Here is a 10442-nt window from a genome sequence, read left to right on the forward strand (position 1 = left end):
GCCTTAGCCCTTTGAGCCACAGGCGCCGAGCCCAAAAGATATATTAAGTCAGAAAACTTTCAGGATGATGTATCACCTGGCCTTAAGGAAACTATGGCCTTCCTCATCCTTAAGTGTGGCCTTTTGAATCCAAATTTTACAGAACAAATCCTTTACTTAAAAGGGGTGCTGCAGAGAAAGATGAAGTTTTCTTGCCTTTTGATGCTTAAAAAATAATGATTTTTTTTTTTTTTTTGTAGAGACAGAGCATCATTTTGTTGCCCTTGGTAGAGTGCCATGATGTCACAGCTCACAGCAACCTCCAGCTCTTGAGCTTAGGCAATTCTCTTGCCTCAGCCTCCCAAGCGGCTGGGACTACAGGTGTCTACCACAACACCTGGCTATTTTTTTGTTGCAGCTTGGCTGGGGCCAGGTTTGAACCTGTCATCCTCAGTATATGGGGCTGGAGCCCTACCCACTGAGCCACAGGCACCGCCAAAAAGAACAATGTTGAAATCAGAAGGCCACAGCTTCTTCACCTCTGCAAGAAGCAGTTTTTCTCCTGTGCTTCTACAATGGTATTTGTGTATACTACACTTGGAAGAACTGAGAAACAATTACTCAAAGGACTTTGTGTTCTGTGGTTCAGATAATCAACTTTGCTTGAGAGCACAAATGGAAAGCCACGTCTACTCTACTCAGGAAGCTGAGGTGGGAGGATTAATTAAGCCCAGTAGTTATATACCAGATGGGGCAACACAGTAAGATCCCACTTCTATTAAAAAAAAAAAGACATGCCTAGTTATAAGATCTAGTAGATCTTCTCAACATCAAGAGGCCAAAAAATTTATAACATTAGTCAAAAACACTTACAAGTGAAAAACTTCACAAAAGTCTTAATGACAGACCCTGATGTGGAATAGCTCTCTTGCTACACTTGCATCAGTGTGTGTCGATGCTGGCTACACCAATGTCAAGGGAGTACACACCCTTTTCTCTGAACTTGGACAATCTGTTCACTCACCAGCTGCAGCTGATAGAGCTGGTTCAACATCGTCATATGCTGAGGATTAATTGGCGAGGTTAATAGTGCAGGGTTGAGACCAATGTTTTTTGCTGCAAACTGCAAAAGCTGTGCTTGAACCTGTTTAACATAAAAAATATACTATTAGCCACTATGTCTCTATATGAAAATATTTACTTGTCTGTATAGTTTTTCTTTTTCTTTTTTCTTTTTTGAGACAGAGCCTCAAGCCATCACCCTAGGTAGAGTGCCATGGCATCACAGCTCACAGCAACCTCCAACTCCTGGGCGTAAGTGATTCTCTTGTTTCAGCCTCCCAAGTAGCTGGGACCACAGGCGCCCACCACAACGCTGGGCCATTTTTTGGTTGTAGATGTCATTGCTGTTTAGCAGGCCTGGGCTGGACTTGAGCCCACCAGCTCTGGTGTATGTGGCTGGCGCCTTAGCTGCTTGAATGACAGGTGCTGAGCCTGTGTAGTTTTTGAACATTCAAAACTGGTTATGTGACAACTGTATTTGTTTCATAGTGAATGTCAAAAGCCTTTAAAGTATTTATGAACATTTTAACATTAGTAGTTAACATGAAGAATAAGGAAGAAAAGAAGCAAGGAATGAAGGTTGGTCTTCAAAGAAGCTTTTCCTCCAAGTATTTTACCTTATTTATTTATTTATTTTGGATGTCTCCTTCACGTATTTTAATTATAAATTAATTTTCTAAGGTTTTGCATCATTCCTATTAGCAATTAATTTCATATTCTGCCAAAATGAAAACACCCCACCCTCTCCTGGCCTGGCCTGCTTTAAGGACTGAAGGCCATAAGGTGAGCCCGGGGAAGCAGTCTCATCCCAGGTGGCAGATGCATGCTTCCCACACAGGCTACCTGGACCAGGCCCTGTGGGAACTGTCAGTAAGCCCTTTTCAAATGTGTGTGCTCGGGAACTTGCCATGTATTACCATAGGGGCAAACACTGCCCCCAGCCTCCCTGTGGTTCTCTGCCAGACCCTGACCTGGCACTGGCTATTTTGATGTTTTCCAAAGTGTGATGTGTACCTTTACAGCGCAGGAATGTAAGATGGTCTTAGGGAGAACATGGTTGGGCATTTTTTAGTTTAATAGTTGTCTAATGCATATTAGAAAAACGCCATGGTACATTTCAAAACTATTAAGAAATGAGTATAATTGTGATGTATATGTTACTTAATTCAATGTAAACATTTAACATTGTATATTGAAGCAGTACCCTGAACCCTATAAATACATCAATGTACAAAGTTATGATTTAATGAAAAATAATTAAAAAAAAAGAAAAATGTTGATTTTTCTATTTATGGGAGATATATAAAGTTTCCTTTAAAAATAAATTTAAATTAAAAAAGCAAGTCAACTTAATAAAAAAAATGTGATAGTACAGGTAATATAAAGATACGGAAAAAACAGTGAGATAGTACGAAGATGACGGACATTTGGGACATGGTGGTTTACGTGGCTTGGGGAGATTGCTAGTTGCTCTTTCTGCCACTGCCTCTTAGATTGGGTATGGCAATGGCACTGGGTGTGGGCAGTGGGATCTGACTGGAAGTGGTCCGTGCAACCTCCAGGCCACCTGCACAAAGGTGCTGCCTAGACTTCCACTCCCCCCCAGGCCTGGAGCTGCTGCTTTCTGCACCTTTATATGAGAGAGATGAACACCTAGTGTGTTTCAACCATTGTTTTTTGTGAGGCCTCTTTGTTATAGCAGCTTACCCTATATCCTAACTAATGCATTTAACTATAATTTTAACTGTGATTTTACCAGGCTCCACCCATTTCAACTCTGTGCACAAACCTGGCGAAACAATTCTCTGTTGAAAGTTGCTCCCGGTGAACACCTTGGTATGTCTGCTCATTTCTGTGTGCTCTCGCTGCTTCTTACCATCTGCTGTGGTCTGCACGTGTGTCCCACCCAGATTCCCAAGTTGAAACCTAACCCCCAAGCTGGGGTTAGTAAGAGGTGGGGGCTTTGGGAGGTGATTAGGAGACCTCATGAATGGGATTAATGCCCTTATAAGAGAGGCCTGAGGAAGCTTGTTTGCCCCTGTGAGGACGCATATGAGCCATCACCTGTTAGCAACAGGCCTGTAGGCACTGAATCTCCTGTACACCCCAGCCTCCAGGACTGTGAGCCATAAATCCAGGCTGTTTCTAAATTACCCAGTCTGAGGTATTTTATTACAGCAGCCTGCATGGACTAAGGCACCATATCCCAATAAACTAACCTGAAACTTCATCTGAATTTTACAATCAGAAGACTGATGGATGAGCACGTTTTCTTTTGAAACAGGCTGAAAATAAGGTGCCTTAGAAATCTTAGATACCTTCCTGGTAATACAGGTCTCTTAGGGAAGAAAGTAGGTTTATTTTTCTCTGGCACTTCAAACAGCTTTTACTTTCTTGGTAGAGTGTTGGGCACATCTCTTCCCTTTTCACTATTGCTTCTCACCAGGTGGATGCCTATCATCTGACTGGGTGGCTTGAAGCCCTCCATGGAACAAGCTCTGAAAATGTTTCCTGGAGCAGGGGAATCAGTTTACTACTGCTTTGTAAGCAAACATTGCTTTACAGGTTAAAATAGATGCATGTTAATTTGGTTCTCACTTTAAAACAGTGACTTCAATGTGAGAAAGACCCCACCCGACACCTCTGCCTCTCCTTGCTCAGTGGGGCGTGGACATAGGTCTGACCTGAGGGGATAGAAACTGAGGCACTTGAGCACGGAGACTGGGCTGGGAGGAGTTAAGAGGCTGCACTGGTGGCTGTGGCGGCGGCTGCATGGTCCTGGCTTGCGCTGCTCCGCTATTGCCAAACACACTCAGATTGCCACTCGGTATCTGCGGGAGACAGAATCAGACTCATGACCAAGGAAGGTGCTGGAGTTAACACTTTGGAGGTAGGGTGCAATGATTTATTTTCCTAAAAATGAATGCAAAATTATTTTTGTTTCCTACCATTATCAAGTTATACTCAAGGACATTTTTTTTTTTTTTTTGAGATAAGGGTCTTGTTCTGTTGCCCAGACTGGTGTGCAGTGGTGCGATCATAGATCACTGTAGCCTCAAACTTCCGGGGCAAACTGATTCTCCTGTCTCAGCCTCCTGAGTGGTTAGGACTACAGATATGCACCACTCCTGGCTAACTTCTAAATTTTTTTGTAGAGACAGGGTCTCTCTATCTTGCTCAGGCTGGTCTCAAACTCCTGGCCTCAAGCAATCTTCCAGCTTCTGCCTCCCAAAGTGCTGAGATTATAGGTGTGAGCCACTGTGCCTGACCCCCGAGGCAACTTTAATGAGTGCTAGGTATATTGATTACAGATGATGAAAAATCAGCCCATGAAGCTTGCCTATGGTTTTAAATTATAGAAGCCACATGATAGTTTTAAAGTGTCCCTGAGCTGGGTGCAGTGGCTCACTCCTGTGGGAGGCTGAGGCAAGTGGATTGCTTGAGCTCACAGGCTTGAGACCAACCTAAGCTAGAGCGAGACCTCTAAAAAATAGCCGGGCATTGTGGCAGGCACCTGTAGTCCCAGCTATTTGGGAGGCGGAGGCAAAAGGATCACTTGAGCCCAAGAGTTTGAGTTTGCTGCGAGCTATGATACCACAGCAATCTACTGAGGGCGACAAAGTGAGACTCTATCTCCAAAAAAGAAAATAAATAAATAAATAAAGTGCCCCTAAACAAGGCCATACCATTCAAAGACACTATAACACTATAGTATTTTAAACAATAGCAACTTGAATATAGCTATTTGAATAATATACATTTCCAAATGGACATGTGGTTATCTTTGATAAGAGTGAAAGAGTAATACTGGGTGGGAATTACTAACCTTAGGATAGCAAAATTTTCAAATAGGAAATATGGCTATTGTGTCATCTAACCTTGAAACAGAATTCAGGTAGCTAAGTTTGTGATAAATACAATAAATATATTTTAGATATATTTTCCATTTTATGAAATGAGTTACCTAACAAATGAATGAAGTAAGACAACCTACAGACCTCTCTTAGGAAGAGCTATGTGCAAGGCACTGAGCAGACGCCCTGCTGCCCACCTGCTCCTAGTCCCTGCCTCCTCTGGGTGGTGGACTGGCAGCTGGCAGAACAACTGAGGTCTAGATTTCCCACTATGTCTATCACTGGGATCGTGGCAACTCAGGGCTGCTGGTAGACAGTGACACTGGGACACAGATGAATGTGGGTCTGTTCCACTGCCCCAAATACCACAGTGCCCACTAGGAGAGAAGTCTCAAAGGTATGTGTGTTGACCTCATCCCTAAGAAAATCAGTGAGAAGGGGTGTTGCACAGATGGGAAAGCATTATTTGCATATCATTTCATATTAGGGGATCCAGAAGAGAGAAGTGAGATGAAGCAGCAAACAAAACTTTCAGGTCCTTCCTTTTTTTTCTGTTTGAGACAGAATCTTGCTCTGTCACCCAGGCTGGAGTACAGTGGCTCCATCACAGCTCACAACAATGTCAAACTCCTGGGCTAAGGTGATCCTCCTGCCTCAGCCTCTTTAGTAGCTGGGACTACAGGTAAATGCCACCAGACCTGGTTAATTAAAAAAACAAAACCGGTGACAGGTGCCTGTAATCTCAGCTGCTTGGGAGGCTGAGGCAGGAGGATCGTTCCATCTAGGAGTTTGCCATTACAGTGGAGCCACTGCACTCCAGCCTGGATGACAGAGTGAGATCCTGTTTAAAAAAAGAAACAAAGAAAGTATTTGTTATTTTGATTTTCAGGAGAAAGGGGATGGGCACTACCAGATGTCTGAGTGGATCTGGCAATGGAAGTCTACTCTGCAATATATTATCATTTTAACTTGCAGTGAGTTGGTACTAAGAGTGCTGAGAACTAAATGTTTCAGTTAAATGTAAAAATAAATATCACTGTCAAGCATTTCCTATTTTGTGGTGAAATTTCAAACTTGTTATTCCACTCTCCACTCCACCAAATACCCTAAAGGCAGGGACACCCTTATGGCATTTCAGCTACCTTTACATGTTCGCTTATATTTTAAAATAGAGTTATTAACTAAAGATAAGAAAGTTTATGTCTTAAACACATTTTTTAAAAGGCAGGTGAAACAAAGACCACATTCTGCTCTCTTCCAACAGCCTTACCTGTCTAGAAGAATTCAAGTTTTGCATGCCCAGCCCTGAGGCAATCCCACCCAGGGCCTGATTGGGGAGTGCACTGTTTGAAAGGGGGAGCTTCAGGCTTGGGGAAGGCAAAAACGGTGAAGTCGTGGGCTCTTCCACGAGGCCGCCATCCTGATTGGAGAAAGAAAGGGTGAGCTGTGTGCAGTGTCCATCAGTGACAAAGCACCAAACAGTTTCCCAAGGAAATAGAAAAAGGTATGGATGAAAAGAATTCAAAGGTCAAAAAAGCGTGGATAAAAAGGGAATGGAGAACATGGGCAAAAGAAAGAGGGGAAAAAGAAAAAGAGAAATAGGATTAAGATGCTGTTTGCACTTAAAAAATTATTTTACAAACACATATGTTAGCTGCTAAACTCTCATGCACTATTGGCCCTGCCTTGGATAGGAGTAGGAAGAAAAGGACAAAAACACTGGCAAAAGTCTTATTTGGAAACACTTTACAACCATTTTCAAATAAACAGATTCTTTCTGAGAAGTTACTACCAAGGCTCTGGGTATACATTAGGTTGAATTCTGCTGGCATTCAGCTGTTTCTGAACTACAAACATAGCAGTTTGATATGGTTTAACCTAATAAGAGGGTAATTTATAAAACAGAAATCTTATTTTTATTTTTTACATTTATTGAGGTCATACTATGCACCAGAACTTTTGCAAAGTTATCTAATGTTATCCTAAGCCTGTGGTATTATCCCACATTTTAGAGATAAGAAAATAGGCCAGGGTCCCACACTTAGGGTTGCCAGATTTAGCATATAAAAATACAGGATGCTGAGTTACACTGGAATTTCAGATGAACAAATACTTTTTTTTTTTTGAGATGGAGCCTCAAGCTATCCCCCTAGGTAGAGTGCCATGGCATCATGCTCCCAGCAACCTCTACCTCCTGGGCTCAAGCGAGTCTCCTGCCTCAGCCTCCCAAGTAGCTGGGACTACAGGCGCCTGCCACAACGCCTGGCCATTTTTTTGGTTACAGCCATCATTGTTGTTTGGCGGGCCTGGGCTGGGGATATGAATCCGCCACCTTAGGTGTATGTGGCTGGTGCCTTAGCTGCTTGAGCCACAGGCGCCGAGCCAACAAATACTTTTTAATATAAATATATTCCCCCAATTATTTTTTGTTTGTCTGAAATTCTGATTTCTTGGGGCAGCTTGTAGCCTGCCCCCACTGAAGAGGGGCGGGAGTGTGCTGGAGCGCAGTGGTGGTGGAGGCCTCAGTTTGGGAGCTGATGAGAAGGCCCTGTGACCCTGAGACTCACTAGTGAGCCTGCCTTTTTTTTTTTTTTTTTTAACCTGTCTTTGCTTCAATTTTATATTCAAAGTTCAACATCTGGATTCAATTTAAAGTGATACTTTTCCTCCCTTTTTGTAGTCACACCAGTCTGGAGCAGGATGTAGATATGTGACAGTACTCAGGACTGCGCTGTGACTGGACCTGTCAGACACACAGGGATTCCTGCAGATGCCAGCTGGGGGCAGGAAGGCGGCCATCAGCAAGGCCCAGTCAGGAGCAGGTGCAAAAGCTCCACCACTTCTTTATTATTTTTATTTTTCACACTTCCTACTTCATGGAATAATTCTTTTCTTTGTCCTTTTTTTCTTTTTTTTGTCGCCTTTAGTAGAATGCCATGGTGTCATAGCTCACAGCAATCTCAAACTCTTTGGTTTAAGAGATTCTCTTGTCTCAGCCTCTGGAGTAGCTGGGACTATAGGCACCTGCCACAATGCCCAGTTATTTTTAGGGATGGGGTCTTGCTCTTGCTCACTGGAATTTGTGAGTTTAGGCTATCCACCCACCCTGGTCTCCCAGAGCGTTAGGATTACAGGCTTGAGCCACCGCGCCTGGCCCTTCCTTTTTTTTTTAAAAATAGAGAAGGGGTCTTGCTATATTGTCCAGGCTGGTCTAGAACTTCTGGGCTCAAGTGATCCTCCCACCTTGGCCTCCCAAAGCACTGAGATTACAGGTGTGTCACTATGCCTAGGCCTCACCACTTTTTCTGAAATTAAACATGTAACACATCATTTCCAAATGGAAAAACTGTGTTCTGAAGATGAGACAGTAACATAGAAATCTGATGACCCTTGTCTATTGGGCAAATTGAAACAGATATCCAGTCAATTTCAGTCTTTTTCACTCCTAGTAACATTGTATGAAATCCAACATTTCTGTCTTTTGAGTTAAACATTCATATATATCAGAAAAAATGAACAAAAGTCACTTAAGTATTATAGCCCAGCAAGTTATTAATCTGGTTTACAGGACACAGTAAAATGAAAAACACTTGTTAAAAAGGCAAACAAAAAGCCACCTAGATTGATACCTTGTCAAGAAAGGTGGGGCGGTCCATGGAAGACTCTTTGGAGATCGGTGGGCGGCAGCCGAGGGGTTTGGTGACCATCCCGTTGTAGTCAGTCACTCCCAGGCCACGCTTGTCCACGTCCACCTTCTTTTCCAGCAGAGCACCTGGAGCACAACAAATAGAAACCATGTTGAAGGCAGACCACCAGCCTGCATTAGTCAGGAGCGCTGAGCACAAGACAGGCTCCAGCCAAAGCCTCAGGGAAGGACGAGGACCCCCTCACCCCTTAGTAAACAGTGAGGCCGAGGGGACAGCAAGAGCACTTGGCTCCACTATGGCAGAGCCCTAACAGGTGGCACCTCTTCTGCCCTTACATGCCTGTGGTCTGGCCTTGTCCGCCCTCTGTCCCTCTCCACTCCAGACCACCAGGGCCCCTTTCTTAGAGAGCTTCCCCTGATTACTGTGTCTGCAACAGCAGGGTACCTCTGTGCTCAGAGTCCCTGTTACTGCAAGGGCTCCAGGGGTAACACTGTGCAAGACAGACAGCTTCTGTCCTCAGGGCTCTTATGGCTTAGTGATGAGTATCTGTTCAGCCCACTTTTTTTTTTTTTTTTTTGAGATAAGAGTCTCACTATGTTACCCTTGGTAGAGTGCTATGGTGTCACAGCTCACAGCAACCTCTAACTCTTGAGCTTAAGTGATTCTCTTGCCTCAGCCTCCCCAGTAGCTGGACTATAGGTACCTGCCACAATGCTGGCTATTTTTTGGTCGCAGCTGTCATTGTTTTTTAGCAGGCCCGGGCAGGGTTTGAACAGGCCAGCCTTGGTATATGTGGCTGGAGCCGTAACCACTGTGCTACGGGCATCGAGACTGTTTAGCCCACTTTAACTATGTACTATTTCAGAGTTGAAGAAGTTGGAATTCACGTCTTCCAGCTCCCTCTGATTTCCTGCCCTGGCAGCATGTACCATACACTTTGGCACTCTCACGTGATTGTACAGTTTACCCTCATTATCCATGGATTCTGTACTTGTAAATTCATCTATTTGCTAAAATTTATGTGTAATCCCCAAATCAGTAATTGTGGCACTTTTGTGGACAAGGGCAGATAGTCAAAAAATGTGAATCCTGGCTCGGCACCTATAGCTCAACCAGCTAAGGCGCCAGCCATGTACACCTAAGGTGGCGGGTCCGAATCCCCAGCCCGGACCCGCCAAACAACAATGACTGCAACCGAAAAATAGCCGGGCGTTGTGGTGGGCGCCTGTGGTCCCAGCTACTTGGGAGGTGGAGGTAGGAGACTCGCTTGAGCCTGGGAGTTGGAGGTTGCTGTGAGCTGTAATGCCATGGCACTCTACCCGGGGGATAGCTTGAGGCTCTGTCTCAAAAAAAAAAAAAATGTGAATCCTGTTCTCAGCTCAGGTCTTGTTTCAGATCTCACACTGTAAAGACTCTTTTTAGTGATTTATTTAGTGCTACATTTTTTTCTATTTTTCTACTTCTTGGTGATTTCATTGTTTAAAATGGTCCCCCAGCGTAATGCTGAAGTGGTGTCTAGCATTTCTAAGCCTAAGAAGGCTGTGAGGTGCTTTGTTATACAAGTTTCGTTTGGGCATGAGTAAATCGCTTCTGCCTTGAGTTCAATGTTAGTGAATCAATGATACAGTATATCCAGAAAAAGGAAGCCAGAAATTCACTGACCCATATGTGAGGCTGCTCAGAAAGTGCTAGAATAACATCTGTAGTATGAGATAAAGCTACAGAAAAGAGGCCAAAAAAAATTTTTTTTTTTTTTTTTTTGGAGACAGAGTCTCAAGCTGTGGCCCTGGGGAGAGTGCCATGGCGTCACAGATCACAGCAATCTCCAACTCTTGGGCTTAAGCGATTCTCTTGCCTTAGCCTCCAAAGAAGCTGGGACTATAGGCACCCATACAACACC

At 43.8% G+C, this 10442-nt stretch overlaps 1 protein-coding gene across 1 annotated transcript in view; it reads right to left on the bottom strand.

Moving 5' to 3' along the window:
• Positions 1 to 10442, bottom strand: part of TNRC6C (trinucleotide repeat containing 6C) — a 105234-nt gene that overhangs the window by 25267 nt on the left and 69525 nt on the right. Inside the window, exons 8-11 of the mRNA XM_023511183.1 lie at positions 8525 to 8667; positions 6166 to 6315; positions 3726 to 3872; positions 1004 to 1123 (exon numbers count right to left, since the gene is read on the bottom strand). Coding sequence (XP_023366951.1) covers positions 1004 to 1123; positions 3726 to 3872; positions 6166 to 6315; positions 8525 to 8667 — 560 coding nt within the window. The remainder of the gene's footprint in view (positions 1 to 1003; positions 1124 to 3725; positions 3873 to 6165; positions 6316 to 8524; positions 8668 to 10442) is intronic.

This window comes from Otolemur garnettii, unplaced genomic scaffold (genome assembly GCF_000181295.1).
Source record: "Otolemur garnettii isolate 467f Iridium unplaced genomic scaffold, OtoGar3 scaffold00018, whole genome shotgun sequence".
Classification (NCBI taxonomy): Eukaryota; Metazoa; Chordata; class Mammalia; order Primates; family Galagidae; genus Otolemur; species Otolemur garnettii.